The sequence below is a fragment of the Ahaetulla prasina genome, chromosome 3 (genome assembly GCF_028640845.1).
Source record: "Ahaetulla prasina isolate Xishuangbanna chromosome 3, ASM2864084v1, whole genome shotgun sequence".
Classification (NCBI taxonomy): Eukaryota; Metazoa; Chordata; class Lepidosauria; order Squamata; family Colubridae; genus Ahaetulla; species Ahaetulla prasina.
Genome location: NC_080541.1, coordinates 162,721,604 through 162,743,922, shown reverse-complemented (window position 1 = coordinate 162,743,922; position 22,319 = coordinate 162,721,604). Strand labels below are relative to the sequence as shown.

The 22,319-nt window shown below is 37.5% G+C and overlaps 1 protein-coding gene across 1 annotated transcript in view; it reads left to right on the top strand.

Moving 5' to 3' along the window:
- The first annotated feature begins 5,001 nt into the window (after positions 1-5,001).
- The window catches only part of UBE2U (ubiquitin conjugating enzyme E2 U), a 39,553-nt gene continuing 22,235 nt past the window's right edge, over positions 5,002-22,319 (top strand). The window contains exons 1-7 of the mRNA XM_058176948.1: positions 5,002-5,425; positions 8,688-8,769; positions 9,733-9,825; positions 10,358-10,455; positions 12,575-12,701; positions 15,248-15,314; positions 18,137-18,225. Coding sequence (XP_058032931.1) covers positions 5,357-5,425; positions 8,688-8,769; positions 9,733-9,825; positions 10,358-10,455; positions 12,575-12,701; positions 15,248-15,314; positions 18,137-18,225 — 625 coding nt within the window. The 5' untranslated portion in view covers positions 5,002-5,356. The remainder of the gene's footprint in view (positions 5,426-8,687; positions 8,770-9,732; positions 9,826-10,357; positions 10,456-12,574; positions 12,702-15,247; positions 15,315-18,136; positions 18,226-22,319) is intronic.

The window sequence follows — 22,319 nt, the reverse complement described above, 5'->3', positions numbered from 1 at the left end:
CTCCAGAACTGGTCAGAACCTGCCGAAACTCACCTCTGGTTTGTATGTATAAATGCATGTATTATGTACCCAGGAAGCAAACATAGTCGATGATTGTGTGTATGTATTAACCATGATCTAGTGAAATGTTAATTAGCATATATCTCTCTTATCCTGTTTCATCTTAAGGAAATCAAATTATTTTCCAGTGTTGCATATTTAAAACATTGCTGTCAGGATGGTATGGTGATATGGGCAGTGCTCATGGAGCTCTTGCTGATATAAACCACATCCAGTCATCGAAGATGTCTGTCTTGCAAATGGTTTTTCAGATTACCAGAAGCCTCACTGCTATTAGAGTACTACAATTAGAGTAGTAACGTGTCATCAAGTTGTTGCTACTCTTAGCAACCACACAGTCTTTCCCAATGATCCTCTGTCATTAATGTGTTCTTCAAATTTTTCCCACTGTGTACTCCTTGTCACGTAACTGAGCCTATCTACTTTGCTGCTGGTCATCCTGGTCTTTTCTACTTGTCCCACCACCAGAGGCTTTTCCTGAAAGAAAGATCTTCACCTAATGAGTCTGAAGTAAGATAATTTCAGTCTGGTCATTTGCACCTTGAATGAAAACTATAGGCTGATTTAGTCGATGATCCATTTGTTTCCTTTCATGACTATCCAGGATTTCTCAGGAAGTCTCCAACACCAAAGTTTATAAGTGTAGACCTGTACAAGTAGACCTCACCTAACAACTGTCCTTTTTAGCGACCATTCAAAGTTAAAATGGCACTAAAACACTAACTGTACAATTCGTTCTCACACCTATAACTGTCACAGCATCCCCATAGTCAAATGAACAAGGCTTAGGTACTTTGCAATTTGAGAATTGTTGCAGCATCCCATAGCAACATGATCACCATTTGCATGTTTCACAGCCAGCTTCCAACAAGCAGTGGAGAAGTGGGCAGTAAAATCAGAGGTTGCGGTCAAATAATACTTTGCTTAATGACTGCAAGTGATTCACTTAAAGACTGCAGCAGAAGTGAGATCATGAGCCCATCACACTCATCTGTTGTCTCACTTAACTACTACATCATTTAGTGATGGAGTTGCTGTTCCTAGTTGTGCTCATCTGGCAAGGACTAATTGCATTCTTCCTAGCTTGCATCTTCAAAATCAGTTGCTAAACTAGAGTAGAAAATTCCAAAGTTTTATAGCTGCATTTTTCTGAGAGAGTATGATCTATGATAATACATATTACATGATATATAACACATAATCAACTTTCGTTAAAACTACTACGAAAAATAAATGTATTATTGACAATATTTATTACATTTATGTGCCACTCTTCTTGTCCAGGGATGACTGGACGGCTTAATATGACTCAGTATAGTATCTAGAGAGGGTAAGTTTCATCCATGTGTGAAACTAATATAGGTTAGGACTCCAGTTCACTCTCCTCTCCTATTTAACATCAATATGAAGCCACTGGATGAGGTGATCCAGAGGTGGGTTTCAGCAGGTTCTGACCAGTTCTGGAGAACCGGTAGCGGAAATTTTGAGTAATTCGGAGAACTGGTAGCAGGAAATTTTGAGTACTTCAGAGAACCAGTAAATACCACCTCTGACTGGCCCCACCCCATCTATTCTCTGCCTCCTGAGTCCCAGCTGATTGGGAGGAAATGGGGATTTGGGAATAACCTTCCCCTGGAGTGGGGAGGGAATGGAGATTTTACAGTATCCTTTCCCTGAAGTGGGGTGGGAATGGAAATTTTACAGTATTCTTCCCCTGCCATGCCCACCATGCCATGCCCACGCCCACCAAGGTACACCCACAGAACCGGTAGTAAAAAAAATTGAAACCCACCACTGAGGTGATCCAATAGTTTGGGGTATGGTATCATCAAGATGCTGATGATACCCAGCTTTATATAGCAGCCTCCAGCTGCCTGAGCGATGCTGTGGATATCCTATCTCAGTGACTGAAGCTTGTAAGAGTCTAGTTCGGGTGCAATGGGTTCGACTCAACCCAAGTAAGACAGAATGGTTTACTTGGGTATTTGGCTGTTTGATGATAAGGTTTTTCTCAGTGGCTAAGGCGCTGAGCTTGTCGATCGAAAGTTCGGCGGTTCGAATCACTAGTGCTGCGCAACGAGGTGAGCTCCCGTGACTTGTCCCAGCTTCTGCCAACCTAGCAGTTTGAAAGCATGTAAAAAATGCAAGTAGAAAAATAGGGACCACCTTTGGTGGGAAGGTAACAGTGTTCCGTGTGCCTTTGGCATTTAGTCATGCCAGCCACATGACCACGGAGACAAGTTTTTTTTTTTAATTGAAAAAGTTTTAACAAACAAAAACATTTTTCCCCTTTTTCTCCCCCTCCCCCCCTCAAAACCCCCTTCCCCCTTCCCTTCAAACATCCCCCGGCTTCCCGGGTCAATCACAAGGTATTGTTATACATAAACCAAACATAGAGTAAAATTTTCCCTTCTAATCCAATTAGCTTCATCTGAGTCTTTTCATTTCCTATCCTCCCCCATTACATTCTAAAATAATACATCCTAATTATTCAAAGGCTATCTGATATCTCTTAATCTGATATCTGTTTTGTAAATAATCAATCCATTTTTTCCATTCAAAACCACGGAGACGTCTTCAGACAGCGTTGGCTCTTCGGCTTTGAAACGGAGATGAGCACTGCCCCCTAGGATCGGGAACAACTAGGACATATGTGTGAGGGGAATCTTTATCTTTACCTTTAGTCCTGAATGGGATGGCGTTGTCCCAGATGGGCACAATCTGGGAGTCTCTTTATGAACAGAAGAGCAGGTAGCAGCCATGGCCTGGAGAATCTTTTCACACCTGAGAGTGGTGTGTCTGTTCCTTGATTGAGGGACTTGGCTCACAGTCACTTGCCCTCATGACTTCTCATCTGAACTATTGAAATGTGCTCTTCATGCATCTGCCCTGGAAGAGCATTCAGACACTTCAACTGGTGCAGAATGTGGCTGCATGAGTTGTAAAGGGTGTTGGGTATTTGATACATGTAACACCACTGCTTCATGAGCTGCATTGGTTGCCAGTGTTTTTCCAGTACAACATAAATATATATGGCATCAAATAAAGCTGGTAATATGTTTTACTACAGCCCACAGAGGGCTGTTTGGTGGGCTATAGTAATATATATTATCAGATTTACTTGGTGCCATATATATTTATGTTGTACTGTTTTAATAGTTCTAATAGTGTTTAATTGTCCTTATTTCTTAAGAGGTGCGCTGACCAGAGTCACGGGTGGCCATAGAAATAAAAGCAAACAAACAAACAAAACGGCATCCAGCTCTATGATCACTGATTGCTCTGCTATTGTTTCAAAATGATACATGGTAGCAGAACAGCCTTTTAACAAATTAAATTCCCTAAAGAAGAGTTTATGATCTGATTTGATTTCAATAAGCACATTTCTTCAAATACATGTATTCTCTGTAGTGTAACACCACATGTTAATGATAGGTGAGACCAAACATTATATGCATCTGAAGGAATTGGCTCCCTCTATGTGAAGCAGCAAAGATCTCTAAGCTAGACAAATATAATACAACTTATATTCCAAGCATGGAAAGAAAGAGGCCAGTTGGAGTAGTTTATTTTTGCCCTGAGGGTTCATCACTGGAGACACCAAATGCGTTTGCTATAAGAGACACCTTCAATGATATAGTGCTAACAGTATACAGTAGGAATCAAGCCTTTGTACATCATTGGATGGTGTGAAGCAAAGTCACAGTCTCTGTGACTATGTGATTGCAAATCGGGCAAGTTGATTGGTTCACAGTTACGAGATTGCAACATTCTGCGGTTGCATTTGATTGCCATTTGTGACCTTCACTGCCAGCTTCTGACAAGGCAAAGTAAATGAGGAAGCCAGCTGGAAGTTACAAATGGCAACTATGTGAGCCTATGCGAGGCTTAACAACTTACTGATTCACTTAATGACAGCAACTGGAAGTGCCATATTTTCACAAGAAGCAGGGTCACATGACATTATACCCTACGACTGTGTTGCTTAGTGACAGAGGTCCTACTCCCAATTACTGTTGGCAAGTGGAGAGTATTTATATGTATAAAATTATAATTCTAAATCCCAGGAAGCTACAGATGCCAAACATAAAATCAGGGGGTGACAACTATTCCAGAGTAAAATGGAGGAGTGACATGCTTAGCTGAGCTTCTAAGGGATAAGCTGGAAATACAAGCTTATTGTCTAGACTTCCAAGAAGAGCCCAGAAAGCAGAGTCCTCCAAATCTGGGGGAAAATCATATATCCATCTTATATAGTGATTAAAACATGAAATGGTTATTTTTTTCCTTTTAATAAGTAGTATGGTGATCTCAAGGTTAAATCTTGCTTCTCTTTAGCCAATGTTTTTCTCATGGTGGCCAGCAGCCTCTTTATTTATTTATTTATTTATTTTATTTGTCACAACAATATACATAAGCATCACACAAAAGATTATATAGTATATAAACATATATATGAGGAAATATAAGGAGGTATAAGCATATATATATATATAAGAAGAAAAAAGAGAAACAATAGGACAGGAACGGTAGGCACGTTTGTGCTCTTATGCACGCCCCTTATGGTCCTCTTAGGAATGGGGTTCTTCTTAGGAATCCTCTTCTGTAAACTTCTTCCACCAACCAGATTTGCATCCTTCACCGGAAAAGCAATGTGAGAATTTTTCTCCTATAATTACCTCAAGCCCATTCTCTGCTATTCAGATGAGATGCACTCATTGGCAGAAAAGTAAGCCCACCCTGGCTTGGACTGGCATCTCTGAGTACTTCCTGGGTTTCAGTTTCAATGTTTGAAAGGGCTGAGATGATTGGTTTTCAACACAAGGGCAAAAGCAAAACCGGTGCCGATTGGTTGAAAGGGAGAAGAAAGTTAAGACAAGGAACTATCTCCCTTGAGGAAAGAAAAACTGGTTGCTTGGTTACCTTCTCTGTACACAAAGCCTGACCTGCTTCATTCTCTGCTTCTGCATGCTTCCTACAAAGGCTATACTTGTAGCCGCTCAGCTATGAAAAGCAAGGAACGAAGATATTTTTTGCCTACTCCTTCAAATATAATTATCAAATAGAAGTATAGAGGATTTTGTTTTTGGTGAGCCTCAGGTCTACTGCCAAGTTGTTCGCTATTAGGCTCAAATCCATTTCGGTTCCACATGAAAAAGGAAAAATCTCCTCTAGTATTTTTTTTTTTCCCTTGCCACTTTCCCCCCAATTACCTATTTATTCTGCTGGCTCAAATTGAATGCAAAATTGTCTTCTGGATGAAACTACAAGGGAAGAATAGAGGCTCCTGAGAATAATGTTGCATTCAAGAGCTTTCTTACTATTGGAAAGAGAGTTTGTGGAGTTCAAGCAAGCAAATATATTTGTGAGTATAATTTATTCCTTATTATCTAGCACGGGCATCGGTCTGCTGCCTGTTCCTTGTATCGGAGGTGGCTTACAATCTTACAAACAGAAAACAGGCAGTTAAAACAACTCTTACCCATAACAAATATTCGTAGAAATAGGCTTGTCCTCCCCCAAAAAGGCCCTATAGAAAGCATCATTTAAAGGCCATCTATTTTGCTTATAAGACTCAAGACCATCAACAATGTATTAGAATCATAATCAAATATATAACAGAGCTTCAGGATCTGCTCTCTACTGTTCTATCAGTCTTCAAAGTTGGTGAGCATTTTTTGGTTTTCCTTTTTAAGGGCCTCTTTCCCCCAGGAGTAGTTAGTTGGCAGTTACTCAGTGGTTACAAGCTAGCAGTTGGTGAAGGCAGAGCCAGACATGACTAATACGCCATTCTCGGATACAGTCTTCCTTCTTTCCTTCCTTCCTTCTTTCCCTCCTCCCTCTTTCCCTCCCTCTCCCTCCCTCCCTCCTCTGACAGCTTCTTCACTTGTTCTCCTAAACAAAAGTTTTTTAAAAAATCAGTGTTCCTGTAGTTTGGTTGTAAGGAGGAACTGTTCATTTGAAATTAATATTAAATATTAACTATTAATTAATTAAATATTAAGTATTAATATTAAATATTAAAATTAAAATTAATCGCCGATATGAAATGCAGTGGCCTGCATATTAACATGTTCCAGACTTCCTAATCATACCTCCTCTGTACTGGGGGCAAATAGTGATCACCAGTAGGTTTTCAGATGCAGTTTAAGGTTTGGCTCTTAACATAAAAAGCCCTATATGTCTTGGAGATACTTTCAGAACTATCTTTTTCAGCTAGAATCAATTCATCTGTATTAACATTCTGGGGGAAAATCTTTTCGACCCCCGCTACCATTGACCTTAAGAGAGTTGAGACCACAAGGAGATATTTCTACATGAGTCTAGTATTCTGAACAGCCCTTCCAAAACAGTTTGTTTTTGGCATGCTGCCCAGCTTTATTAGCTTTCCAGAAGTAGGTTAAATTAGTGCTCTCTGGGGCGAGGGGTGGGGTTGTAGCTAGTTAGATAACACCTTTGGAATTTTTATATGTTGTTCTATTTCAGTTTAATTCTGTTTGAAAGTAATTTAATTCTTCATTTATTTTGTACTACATATCATTAGCATTAGTATCAATCTATATAAATCAATAAGCAATCATTTATCTGGGACCAGAAAGAGGCGAAGAAGAGATATCCATTAAGCTTGAATTAGTCAATCAACAAGAAGTGCAACCGGGCTTCTGGGTGGCGCCACCTTTCTCGCTGGGTGCTAATTTATGGCACTCCGCATTGAATATGGTAAAAGCCGGATTTAACAACTGATCCCGGCTTCATTTCTCTCTCTGGTTGAAAGAGAGAGACAGAGCAAGGGGGAGGAATTGGGTAGATTCCCCTAGGGGCTTTGTTTTTGTAATACAAAGTCCTGAACGGTTGAATCCCCTTATTTACCCCTCCCCCACCTCCAGTATTCTCTGCGCTCCTGAAAAAGCAGGAAAAGAGGAAGGTGTCCACTTCTGCTAGCAATTGATTTCTTTTTGTGGATACGAAAAGCAGGCGGAACGAGTGTGAGGAACAATTATAGGTTTGCAAGTATTTTTGATTTTCTGACTTCCGCCCCTCCTTCAGTTTCGTTTTAGAGAAACTGAAAGCAGAGCGATACATCAAAGGGAGCTTTGCTGTTGAATCGAAACTGAATGGAGATTTTATCTTATTGTGTTTGACTGTGGACTGTTGGATTATATTACGCTGTTTAAGTACTTTACAAGGGGATTCTCAGCAGGAATTTTGTTATGGAGGTTCTTTCAGAAGAATGGATTCGTGACTTTATACAGGACTACACAGAAAGTATGTATTTAATTATTCAAAAATACGAATTGATAAAAAATGGGGACGTTTTGGATGAGAGTTTGGAGCAAATTAACCAGTGCAATTATTCGGAAAATGGAATGGAGGACATACAAATAAAAGTGGATAAATATGAAGATTTGATCGTGAAGAAACAAGGTGATCTAAAGAAGTTTTCTTTAAATAGTTTGGATGAGCTGCCTGAATTTGTGCTACAGGAGATTGTCCCTCAAATGGAAAAGATTCACAAGCTTAATGTTTCCCAAGAGTTCTCTTTTTGGACTGATGGAATATACGGCAGTAATTTTTGGATTTCTGGACATAAGGAATTACTAGGAAATATTGTGATTGACTTTTTAAAAGGAGCAACGAAGGAAAGACAGAGATTAATGCACCAAAAAAAATGGCAAGAGACAAAAGTATTATTTTTGAAACAAGGTTTTTTAAAAATATTAATAAAAATATTAGTGTCCCCGAAAGACAATTTGTGATTATAAGAGACTAGATATTTGGATATACTGGATTTTGATGAGGAAGGACTAAAGTTGAATAGATATTGTAATTAATTAAATAATATTGTAATTTTCTCTATTGAAATTTTATAAATTTTATAATCTGTTGTATTGAATTTTAAATAGAATATTCTTGAAAGATCTTATGTAAGAAAGACTTGGGGGGGAAATTATATGGTTATATGGTTATAGAAGCTATAAGGGAGATATTCTCTGAACTGGATTGGATTTTTATGCTTTAGCTGGTTTTAAATATTTTAGGATTAATTTGTTCTACTGATTTATATATTTTATTACTGTTTATTGTTAATTTTTTGAAGGATTTGGTTATGTAAGGAGGAAGTCAGAGCTAGAGAGGGAGAATTGGTATAATAGTTTTGGGGAAAAAATTTTTTAGCATATGTTTGTTTTATTTTTAACTATACCTTGTGTTTGTTCTGGGAAGCCAGGGGGGGAGGGGGGAGGGGGTTTGTGAAGGGAGAGGGGTTGGGGGGAAAGGGGGGAAAAAAATTTTTGTAAAACTTTTTGAATAAAAAACAAACAAACAAGAAGTGCAACCTTCTGACAAAATTGTTCTGGGCTTGAATACTGAATAGAAATAGATTAGGAAATGGACAATGGGTGATCTTGTGAAACAAAAGGCTACTTAGAAAAATTGCAAGCAGAACCCATTGCAAACCTTAAGGCTGTCTCAAGGCTGGAGGGTAGGCAGGAAAGTTAGAAAGTTATATGAGACAAAGGCATTTGCAAACTACATTTGTATTATTGTTAGTGTCTACAGAGTTGCGATGAGTGGTTTTACTTTATATCACTGATGCCAAAACCATTTGTTATCTTTTCTTTCTTTAGGGCATTTCTGTTATGCCTATGGAAGACAATTGGATGGAATGGATAGCTGAAATTGAAGGGCTGAAGGATACCTTATGGGAAGGTGCTACTCTTTTATTTACAGTGGTATTGCACTCCCAAAACAACATGGATGATTTATTATTATTTACCATTTGTAGAACCTTTTGGTAAATGCCTTATAAAATATATTGATTGAAAAATTAAGGTCAGGCACTTAGGAACTGCAAAACGTTCTGAAAAAGCTTTTGAGAACTCCAAATTCTTCAGGAAATAAATTGCCACAAAAATCAAAAATGCAAATCCTGTGCAAAAAGCACTAATTGAAGTTATAGAATAGAGTATAATAAGAAACAGAACTATCAAATATTGAAGGTGAAAGTAGCATAGATAAAAATAAAAACATAAGAAGGCAGCCTTGTTGTTTTATGGCATTATGGGTACTGAAATGTATGCATCCTCTGTTTGCATTACAATAGATACAAATAGATGAAATTTATGTAAGACTTCAATCTATGTCTTTTACTGTTAAAGAAAAGTCTATTCACTTCCAACAAATCCACATTATTTTAGGCTGTATAAATCTTTCTATAATCAAGGATGGACAATTTTAATTTCAAGAACTACCATTCTCTAATGCAGTGTTTCTTTACCTCAGCAATTCTAAGGTAGAATTCTGGGAGTTGAAGTCCACAGATCTTAAAGTTGTTGAAGTTGACAAACACTGCTGTAATGAGTGTGTGCCATTTAGTAGACAGGTGAAACAAGTGGTGAATGAAATCAGAGCCAAAAGTAAGTACCCAACTCTTACCTTTCACTTGCACATCGTATTTTTGGATGTCCTTTCCCCCTTACAAGATATGCTAAAGATCACTTTTTCTAGAAGTCCAAAAGGTTCGTTTCCAGAAGCTTTTGAGATTCACCTTCTCTAAGAGTCTCAGAAGAGTTATTTAAAATTAAGTCAAAGACCACTTGGGGGTTCATATTTACAGACTCCCTCCACCTGGCATACAATATAATACATATATATTTATATATATTATACTAGGTGCTGAACTTCAGCTGTCACTGAAATATTCTGAAGACTACAACACCATACCTCCAACCGTCACATTCACCACTATTCCTTTCCATCCCAATGGTAAGGGTGTTATTAAAGACAGTGTCCTTCATATGGTAACTGATCAAAAGCAACTTGTTGCTTCACGTAAGGGTTGTTTTCCAGTGTAATATAACAGCTACATATAATCGTGCTTAGTAGTTTATACAGTGTTTTCATAATTTTGATTTTATCTGCTTTGGTGTAAATGCATTATATCAAATTAATAATGAATCAATGTTTTTTTAATATAAAATATTGAGAATAAATAAATACCACATAAGCTAAATGTTAAGATTTTGTAAAATTTTTCTTTACAGAGCAGGGATGTCAAACTGGTGGCCCATGGGCTGGATGTGTCCCATGCAGGCCATGCCCACCCCGGCTCCGCAAAGGCAAAAAATGTTGTGATATGTCACAATACATTACGTGACGCGATTGAGTTTGACACCTGTGTTATAGAGACTAAAACTTACATAACTCTTTACAGTATGTGTACTGTAATATGCAGAGTTTAGCATATTAGTAGAAAAGGCTCCAATTTAAACATTAATGTTTTTGTCTTTTATCCAAGTGGATCCAGAATCTGGGAGACCTTGTGTGGATTTTCTAGATAACCTTAGGAAATGGAACACTCACTTCACAATGACTAGTATTCTACTTAATATCCAGGTAAGAAAGAATGATACAAGCATTTGTTTCTTAATTTTCTTTTGTTTATGGGAGAAGTAGTCTTAGCTTATTTTTGTAACACTAGGAACCTCACGGCAACATAAGCTCACACAAGGCATTTGCACTATTCCAGTAAAATTGTTAGTTTTTTCCTTAAATAGTTTTCAGTAGTTCTTTTCATAAGCTGTTGTGAGGTTCCTCTCAATTCTAGTTACAATTTGTCAGATCGGTAGGACTGAGGAGGAAAAAAACATTCTTCCTTCATGGGCCCACACAGAGTTTTTCAATTCTAATTAAAGAACTTAAAAGAAAAAAGGAGTCACAATATAATTTTAGAGAGAGTTTAAAATATATTTCTACTTATAACTGCAATAAAGACTATTAGAAGCAGCTTCTTTGCCCTTTTTTCTGTCTTACATTTTTTTCCTTTGTCTTAATTTCTTTCTTTTTCTTCCCTTCCTCTTTTCTTTTTTTTCTTACCTATCAATTTGTGCTATTTTATATACTTGTTTAAAAATTAATAAAAATCATTTTAAAAAGAGAAAGCATGGATATGTTCATAAAGTCATCAAGAGTTAAGCTCATCTCAGAGAACATCTATCTCTACCATACATGTCCAAGAAAAGATATTTAATTAAATGTTGCCCACTATTGTGTCTTTTATTTTCACCACAGCAATTCCTCTTAGAGTCTTCCTCAAAGAAAATATCTCTTTCCTCTGTTGATGGGAGAGCTATAGAAACGTTTTGGGAATGTTTGTTCAGGCATGAGGTTCCCACATCCACAGCTTTGGATAGGGAGATGGGTGGCATATACATTTAATAAATAAATAAAATTATAGCAGGATATCTCTAATGCCATGTTTTTCTATCTTTAAGATTGTATTTGTTGTTGCTATGAAGGAGGTCCATCCAACAAGGGGCAAAGCTGTTTCAGCTTTTTTTTCCTTTTATTTTCTTGAGTAACAAATATAAAGCACTATGTGGGATTGTCTTCAGGAGTGGGTAGTGTCGGCAGCGGGAGGCTCCACCCATCCAGACATCACCAAAAATGCTCTGCGCATGCACAGAAGTTCTGCGCGCTCATGAAGCAAGCGAGCACAACCACACGCTACCAATAGCAAAACGGTAGCACCAGAATAACACCACTGATTGTCTTCTATTGTTAAAGACATTCTTTAAATTGTTACATAATTTTAACTCCTACCCTTCTAGGATCTGCTTTGGTATATGTTAGGAAAATGGGAGTTTCCAACTTCCCTTGATGAAATAATGAAGGACTACCATTGCATTAAAAAAAATCTTAATTTTCTTTGAGCTGCTATCTCTGTTTGAATCATAACTAGAAGGAAAGGGATGGTTTACTCCCCTCCTGGTACTCAAGAAATTATTACAAATATCCCCATCTTTCCTTCAGAAATGAATGTGTGGAGCTTTTTAATATTTTTTTTACATTAACTTCCTTCCAAAATAGTAAAGGAAATTTTGCAGCAAGTCCAGTATTCCATTCTGAACTGGATGCAACCAAAGGAGAAGAAACGTTGGTTTCTCCATGTTCCCCATATGTTCATAATTTGTGTCTGCCACACAGCCAAGGTTAGAGTAGAAAGAAAAGTATCATCTTTCTGTAAGTTTTCTATTCTAAGAAAACAGAGCAGGATTCATGCCATGGCTAATCCAACAAAGCCATTTATTGTAAATAGTGTTTAATTTCAGGTACTCTTTGACTTTAAAAAAATTCATTTAGTGACCATTCGAAGTTACAACAGCACTGAAAAAAGTGCATGATGAACAGTTTTCACACATCTGACAAATGTTGCAGCATCCCATGGTCACATGATCAAAATTGGGATGCTTGGCAACAGGCATGTATTTGTGACGGTTGCACTGTTCCTGGGTCATGTGATCACTCTCTGTAATCTCCCGACAAAGTCAACGGGGGAAGCAAGATTCACTTAACACCTGTGACAAAAAAGGCCATTAAATGGGGCAAAACTCACTAAAGAACTGCCTTGCTTAGCAATGGAAAATTTGACCCCTATTGTGGGTCTATGTGTAGCTGGTTGAGTTTGTAATCAATAAAGCTTTGCAGATTGATGTGTGCACATATTTTCATGCAGGTTTTGTTGTCTAATCCTGTTGTGACCAATGCCGTGAACCTGGAGGCAGCTCAAATGCTGAGAAACAATTATCCCCAATACAGAGAAAAAGTTGTACAGTGTGTCACAAATAGCAAGCAACTTGAAGGTAATAAATGCTTGTGCTTTCTGTTGTTAATCATAGATAAATTCTTTCTGCACTATGGGGAGTTTTAGAAGAAACTATTTGAATAGTATTCTTGAAAAAACACTATTTTATATACTGTCATAAATTTTAATTAGTATCATTGGCAATGTAACTTGAGCATGGGCTTTCTAAGAAAATCTCTCATCTCACAAAACATATTTGCCAGGGTACAGAGGTTATGCGGAGGTCACAAGCTGGAAATAAAATAAAAGCATTGATATCGAAGGGAGGAATTTAAATTTTTATATCAGTGACTCTCAGGTACTTAACTCTTAGCATCATCATAATGAAAAGGTCAAATATAGCACAATGGAATGTTGTACTGCAACAAAGGTGGCTTCATATTTTTATTTGTGTTTCAATAAATGTTGGAAATATTTGCCATTTCCATGCATTCTGTCCTAATTAGAAGGTCAAAGATGGAACTCTCGTTCAAGTTAAATTGTTATGGATAAATATACAGTCTTCCATCTATACAAACCCTTCAGACTAATATGATTCAGGGTATTTCCACCCATCAATGTCCTCAATGTCTCCAAAGCAGTTTGAAGCAGCCTGACAATTATCTTTGCATCTGCTGATGTCATTAACTGGGACACAAAACACAGTAGTTCAATCAGTGGTGTCCTTCCAGTAGATCAGAAAGAATCTGCAAAAATACACTCACATTCAATCAGTGCCCTATCCAGACTCCTGTCTGTCTTGGAACAACAAAACATCTTGTCACCTATATACAACACAGCACGTGAAATAAAATGCCAGTCCCTATTTCCTTCCATATCCTCAGTCCACAGTACATTTGCAGCAAATGGTGTGTTTGTGTATTTTACGTGTTTTTAAAGTAAAATTTATTATAATCTAAATTCATAAGAGGTAAAGGTGCTTGGCTGTAAAATTCTTTATTCCTACTGAATTAAAACCCCAACTGAAAGCTGTGAATGTACCATATCATTTGATCATGCCATCAGTTTTGCAGCCCTCTTTATCGTTGTATGGTGTCCTGATGCTGAACTCAAAAGGGAGAAGATGCACATGGCAGGCAGGTCTAGGACAACTCAACACTAGGTCAACTTGCCACAACAAATTCCTCATGGCCAACTCCCTGTGGGACAATTTGTCGTGGAACAAAAGTTACAATAATATCGAAGAAATTGTGGAATAGAATCATTAAAGAAAGGATACCAAAGGAGGGACAAAATGAAATGTGAGTGACAAAAAGTAAAATATTGTTAAAAATGATTTTAGATAATTAAATTGAATTGTTGAATTGTCCCACCGTGAGTTGGCCATGGCGAATTGGCTGTGGTGAGTTGCCCACAACAAGTTGGCTGTGGCGAGTTGGCCCATTACATTGCAGGGTGCAGCAACTGGCATTCCTTCAGCTATGCTAAATCAAGCCATTATAGTGGCTGAAACTCAGGAGTACAGCAAAGGAGTGAAATAAAAGTTTATTCCAAAGGGGTATTGGAACTCACACCAGAGTGTCACCATTGACAAAAGGCACACATGCACACACATTTGTTATTGTTGCCATTATTATTATGATCACTCTGTGTCAATCCACTGCACGATAAAATACTTCTCATTGACATTTACCACTCTGGTCCAGTAAAGGAAGGCAGCCAGAAGAGAGAGAGAAATGTGTACATATATACACGTGCATGTAGGTAGTCCAAAACTTGCACTTAGCGATGGTTCAACATTATGGCTACTTATGAGCCGATTCCAAAGTTCCAATGGCTTCCCCCTCCCAGACTTCTGTGATTGCATGTTGAGCACTCAGCAACTAGCCTGCATTTATGATTGTTTGCAGCATCCTGCAGTCATGTGACTGTCGTTTATGATATCTTTGACGAAGAGCGGCATTTACTTCCAGTTTTTGGCAAAAACAGCCCAGAGTGAACAATGGTTTCGTTTTACAATAGTGGCATTTGCTTTACAACTGCCATGTTTACTTTACAACCATCATGTTCACTTAATGACTGCCACCAAAAAGGTCATAGAATCGGGTTGGTTATGTGGGTGACCCACTTTAAAACTCTCATGAGTTACAACAATAATGGGGAAGCCCCATTATGGTCATAAGTTAAGAACTACCTGTCCTATATATGCCTTTGGGTAAACCACAGCTGAGCCAGAAATAAAAGGTCTTGGCTGCCAAAACTGTGGAATTAAACCCAGAGTTTCATGAGAATTGGAACTGCTAATAATCCTGCCAGTAAAATCAAATAAAGTATTATTTCCACATAATGAGTTTGTGTAATTTAGAGTATTGTAACTGTACCTCCTTATAGTTATTAGTCCTATCACTGTTGTGACAATTGTAGCAATTCGGTGTTCACCTCATATTTGAAACTATTTTTTTCATTACTGGTAATAAAGCCACTGGAATCTTCTGGTTGCAATTATAATGTGGCTCAATTAAATCTGTTATTTTAATGGCTTGAAAGTATTGGATTGTAAAATATTCACAACAAACACACATTTTTAAAACTTCTCTTGTTCAGCCATTGCCAAAGATTGGGATACGTCAATCAAGTTTTACCCACAATCAAAAGAACCAACCCCGCAAAGGTAATGACATACAGTTAAGCTCATAAATGTTGTAATGCTATAAATTATTTTTTGAATTATTTAATAATTTATATTTGCTTTGAAAAGCAGTCTTTCACCTGGGAGTAAAAGTTTCTAGCAGTGGTAGTACAAAGTCACAAATATTAACAGAACAACTTTAAAAACCTGCTCAATAAAAGATATTCTATTGCTTCAGAAAGATATCAGAGGCAATTCTGCTTGGAGAGACACTGTGTGGCATCACCGAAAAATTTGTCTCTCCTTCGTCTTGCCTGTTTAGCATCATATGGAAAATAGACATGAAGCATTACATTTTATGAGGCCTACAAAGTCTGGGCATGAACTAGAAGAACATTCTGGACTTGAAACTGTTTAGGCGTGGAAATGGGCCAGCATCCAGTTTTGAGAATTGGCAAGATGTGATTTATATTACTGATCCCAAACAGTAACTTAGCAGTTGGCCTTCTTGATAATCAAAGAACCCTTCAAAAATATATTTTAACTTGAATAAGTCACATATTTACATACACATAAATACATCTAACTATGGTGAACCATTTCCCTTCTTTAAAGTTTTTTTTTTAAAGAAAGTCAAACACTAAAAGATCAGTTACAAGTTTAATCTTAAGGAGAACTATAAACATTTTAAATATACATGGTCAATATTATTATCTACAGTTTCATTTGAAAAAGTAATAGGTAGTATAATAGGAAACACGTTTTTAATATAGGAAAGAAACTGTGATAATATTCAATTAACTTTCCCCAATATTATAAGCTTCTTCAAAGCTGTATATTATGTTAATTTTTGAAATAGAACAGTCAAATATCAGTGATCCAATGATGTATTCTAATTTTCCAGAGTTATGTAATAACAAACCTGGCATCTAACAACAGGAATGGTATTATTTCTATATAGCATTGATGTATAGTGCATGCCATAGGAACTGTTGGTGATAATTATCAATATATTATCAAGTACATCAGCAGGATTTTTATAAAATACTGTTATATACATTTCCCAAAACTCTTCAAAAAAATTTAACCAAAAGAACTGGCTAATTAAGCATTCCTGACATTGTATTATATACCAATAGCTTATAAGCTCCAATATGAAAATATTATAATTGACGTGGTTCTGTTTTCACAAAATATAGAATCATCTATTAATTTGTCTTCACAGTCAATTCCTGCTGACTTGCTGAGCCACTCTCCTGTTTATAAACAATCTGTAATTGATAACATATTCATCCATTTAGACTTCTGTCACCAAAGTGTTGATCTCCAGATATATTTAAATTTGATTCTCATAAACTCATAACCTGTACAACCTCTAGCCTTAACAAGTGGATATTAAGGAAGTTGTAATGTAGTATATATGGAGACAGAGCCGTTGAGGGACATTTCTGTAGATTTTTTTCTTACAGAAAAATTACTAAGAAAAATAAAATGCAGATGCCGGTCTTGAAGACATTTTGTCTTTGTTGTAGAATCTGCCCTAAACTGATCGTGTAATTTGTTTATTAAATTTATATGTTGCCCATCTCACCAGCAGGGTTAGGTATAAGTAATCATCGTTTAACAATGATAATTGGGACCATCAACACCATTACTAAGTGACCCAGTCATATAGTGCATTGCCCTGTGACTGCTGATTTACAACAGCAGTTGTGACAATTCCAGTTGTCATCACTAGATGAATCCCACTCAATTGCAGTGTCTTGCAGCTATGTTTACAGTCATGTTTACAACTTCCTGCTGGCTTCCCCAATGACTTTGCTTGTCAGAAACTGGCAATGGAGTTTGCAAATGGTAATCATGTGACCATGGGGACACTGCGATGGCAACATCTATGACAACCTGGTGTGAGTCCTTCATTCAGTGCCATCGTAACTTTAAATGATCAGCGAATGACTGATTGATCAAGAGGTCTACCTGTATATATTAGAGTGGTATATAGGCTGGGAGACCAAACATCTTTAACGCTGGTGGCATTAGGATAGTAAAAATGTGTCAATCAGTGTTGCTGTCAGTTGCCAAAAAAGGGTTCACAGCAGAGAACAATTTCTCACAGTTTCAAAGAAAGGCAAAGTTACGAAGTTCTTGATGAGCTGCTGCTGACATTGAACAGGACAGCAACAGCAAAAGATAGAGAAACTAATGCAAGGACTTCAAACAACGCAAGAATAATGTGATGATTGTGCTCCAGAATCTTGTCATTTCATACAATAGCATGCTTGACATTTTCTTCTTCAGAATCTCATTGATGTGTGTTGAAATCAGTAATACACACAGAAGAGCGGGGGGGGGCGCAATTACACGCATAAACCCAGTTCTCTTTGATTTCTTTATCAAATAGTTGGCTCATTTAGTTTAACATACCTAGTCCTGCATCTCCGTAGCAGATCTCTTTTACAAAATACATCCAGCAGGAACTAAATAATGCTTGTAGATCCGAGCACCCCAAGGACCAGTAGAACACCTCTTTAATTTTAAGAGGGCAAAGATTCCCAAACCACGCTGATAGGGGTCCTACCTCAAAAGACCGAATGCTATCATAAAATCAAAAGGTGCTTCAACAAAGTTTTATGGTTTTTTTACATCTCAAAAACCTGGCATTTTAACAGGAGAGTATAAACTTTTTACATTCATTGTAGCCTGTTGGATTTTCTTCCATTTATACTGAAATTGGAAGCAGTTTCACCCTTTAAACCTTTGTTCTTTCTTCTGGGTGAAATGTTCTACAGAAAAAAATCTCCACCCCATAACTATTTCCATACGCTAGTTACAGATCATCCTTTCTTCCAAATGTATATTTTCAGAAAGATAACAGGAATATCGTATGAAGAATATTTTATAACATGGTTTAAAATTGCCACATCAAGACCTGCTGAAGATTTTAAACACCCAGGTAAGCTGATGTTTTGGTTTCTTTAAATTAAAAAGACCAAGTCTGATTTTGCACAAAATGTAAATAAATTAAATTTCATATGGTGATACCCTGCCCACCCACCACCCACCCCAGTATGGAAGCCGCAACTCAGGGATTTTCAGAAAGAAATCTTTTTTGTGGGGGAAACCTTTAAAATTGTGTGACCCTGTGGTTGCTGCTAATAGAAGTATTGCTATATATATTGGGAGTTTATGATTTTTTTTTCTTATGGACAAATGCAGACTTGTGTTGTTTTAAAAAGAAGGCAGCATATTCCAGAGGTCTCAAATTCAAATCATCATGAATGTCACAAGGACTAGTTCAATAAACTGAGGAATGCAACACTGAAGCTTTTTCATATGCAGATATAAAAAGCTTAAGTGAGTCAAAAAGATAAGAAAATGAAAAAGATTCCTGATATGCCATTACACATACATTTATTACATTAAAAAAACCTTGTCGTGAAACATAGCTACCGGTATTTGCAAAGGAGTGCTGTGAAACAGCATTTCACTTGGGTGACTTAGTTGGCCATATTTTCATTAAACACAATACCAAATTTTGGTTTATTACTAATATGAAAGAAAGCCCATTCCATTTAAAGCTTTCTAAACCAGTGGTGAAATGTAAAATTTGTTACTACCGGTTCTGTGGGCGTGGCTTGGTGGGGGGTAATGTGACTGGGTGGGCGCGGCGCCAGCTTTTTGTTTCTTTTAAAAGCATTTTTTTACAACCTCTTCGGTCGAAAAGGTTGTAGAAAAAAATGCTTTTAAAAGGCTCTGACTATCCCAGCTGAGCCACGCGATCATCAAAGGCTTTTTTTTACTTTTAAAAGCATTTTTTCAGCTGAAGAAAAAATGCTTTTAAAAGCAAAAAAAAAAAAGCCTCTGATGATCACGTGGCTCAGCTGGGCATGGGGGGTGGCCAGGGATTTTTGCTGCCGGTTCTCCAAACTGCTTGCTACATCGCTGCCATCGCTACTGGATCGGGCGATCTAGTCCAAACCAGAAGCATTTCACCCCTGGTCTAAACCCTGCTTTTCTCTTTCTTTTTTTCCCCATGCATATGGGTTTTCCTTCTTTTTGTCATTTTCTAGGTCACTTTCTCTTCACTCTTTCTTGCATAGTTTCATCTTCTTTCCTTTGCTTAGCAGGGAAACCTTCCTAGCTCACCTGCTTACCATCCTAATGTGGGGTCCTTGATGCTTTCTGAGTTTGGTGGTTTTCTTATAGACATTTCATTACCTAGCTAGGTAAACATCATCAGTGCTAGAAGGGAGTGAGAATTTGCTCTCTGTTTATATACAAATGGCTTGCTCTGTTGGTATTGGTGGTTCCTTAGGCTGTTGTCCACCAGTTCCCACTCCTTGGTTGGCAGAGAGACTCATGATTGGGCAGGGGTGGATTCTACTTACCTTTATGGTTTGCAATGGGAGCGTGTGTGCATATGCTTCTGCGCATGCACAGATCACTTATGATGATGTGGTGGTGGGTGGGTGGAGCCTCCTGCCGGTTTTACTACAGGCTCTCTCCTGGACCTTGACAGCAGACAATTGTTTTCAAAAGGCAACACTGCTCAGTGCTACAAAGCCTTACCCACCCCAAGTCTCACTCTTGTTGAAAGACTCACCAGATTGGGCTGTTCCTCTCCGTGAAGTACTTCCCATGTTCTTCATAGGACTCTGTGTCCTAGACCTGCTGTGAAACACCCTAAATTCCTATAAAATTTACTAGAAGCCATAGAAAGCATGGCATTAAGTTTGAAACTGCTATTCTAGAAAAAAAATTGGTTGCCCAGGAGAGGAAACGACAGACAGATCTAAATCACAGTAGCTAAACTCTACCTATCAAGAAAAAGCACCTGCCCATAACCACACTTTCATGGGGGTGTCTTTGTCTGTTTGCTTTTCATAAAAATAACAAAGAAAATCTTCTCGCAACTTTAAATTTTGACTTTTCTGTATCACATTCTAGAATCAGAAAGGACTATTCCAAGCCTAATTAAAATGGAATGCCTTATTTTCAGAACATTGAATCATTAGGTTTGACGCGTCCTTGGTGGTCTATACACAAACCTTATAATTACATTGTTTTAGATTAACTATATTTTCAGTAGTGAGTTAAAGACTTTATTATATAATGGGTATAATGGATGATGGATACATGGATACATGGAGCAAATATGCATTATACTTGGAGAGAGCTGCTGTTCTTAACAGAGTTCAGTGAAATTTGCCTAACATGAAGTTAGGCTCCATCTGATTTGTCATAGCTGAACTCATCATTAAGTCCCCCACCTGGCCCCTGGATATGTATAGTTTGAATGCACAAGTAAAACTGCCTTCTTAGTCAGATTTAAGATCTTCCTTATTCCAACCATGTGTTTTACCATTCAGCTATGTTCTTTCCCAAAGGCTTATACAAAGGGAATTAAAATGAGCAACACATACATTAAGTTGAATGATGACAGAGTATTCTGATTATGTACATATAGGATTGTGAAACAATTTGAATTTTTTTTAATGAATAGATAGTAGACGGATAAGGTTTTTAACAATTTAAGTTAATGAAATACAGTACCTGTTGAATATTGGCCAGGTGACAATGTGAAGACAAAGAATGTCTTCTAATTTCTTAGTAAAGTTCGCTGTGCTTTTGATGTTTACATTTACTACAAAAAAACACATTGAAATACCTCTTAAGCATGATTAAAATATAATGTAGTTCCAATATATAAGTAAAGTATCTATACTCATAAAGCTTTTCCATGAATGTGAGAATGAATTTCCATTGTACCATCGAACTAGGCAAAAGGGGATATGGAATTAGATACCATTCGTATTATTATGTACACACCAATGTGAAATCACAGCTTCCAGTTCTTTACCTGGTTTTGATATTTTTAACTTGCAACAATGCTTGTTCTTTGCTGTCTCTTACATAATGAAGAATTGGTGGATGCTTTATTTGTAGGGAAAGATCATGTTATCAGTAGTCCTTTTCCTAATGGACCAATTGCCTTATCTTTGCTGCTGGTATCAGTCAACAGATTCCTGAATCTCATATTAAACTAACTTCTATGCACTAAGATAAAATAGAATAGAATAACAGAGTTGGAGGTCTTCTAGTCCAACCCCCTGCTTAGGCAGGAACCCGTACACCACTTCAGACAAATGGTTATCCAACAACATCTTAAAAATTTCCAGGGTTGGAGCATTCACAAGTTCTGGAGGCAAGTTGTTCCACTGATTAATTGTTCTACCAGTCAGGAAATTTCTCCTTAATTCTAAGTTGCTTCTCTCCTTGATTAGTTTCCACCCATTGCTTCTTATCCTGCCCTCAAGTGCTTTGGAGAATAGCTTGACTCCCTCTTCTGTGAATCCCTCCCTGAGATATTGGAACACTACAATCATGTCTCCCCTAGTCCTTCTTTTCATTAAACTAGACATACCCTGTTCCTACAACTGTTCTTCACATGCTTTAGCCTCCAGTCCCCTAATCATCTTGGTTGCTCTTCTCTGCACTCTTTCTAGAGTCTCCACATCTTTTTTACATCGTGGTGACCAAAACTGGATGCAGTATTCCAAGAGTGGCCTTACCAAGGCATTATAAAGTAGTATTAAGACTTCACCTGATCTTGATTCTATTTCTCTGTTTATGCAGCCTAGAACTGTGTTGGCTTTTTTGGCTGCACACTGCTGGCTCATATTTAAATAGTTGTCCACTAGGACTACAAGATCCCTCTCACAGTTACTACTATTGAGCCAGGTACCACATATACTGTATCTGTGCAGTTTGTTTTTCTTGCCTAAATGTAGAACCTTACTTTTTTCACCATTGAATTTCACTTTGTTAGATAGTGCCCAATGTTCAAGTCTGTCAAGATCCTTCTATAGGTTAAGCTTGTTTTCTGGAGTGTTGACTATTCTTGTCATCTGCAAATTTGCAAAGTTCCCCATCTATCCCCTCAACCAAATCATTGATGAAGCTGTTGAAGAGTACTGGGCCTAAAACAGAGCCTTGGGATACTCCATTGCATACCTCCCTCCATGTAGATGCAGTTCCATTGAGGAC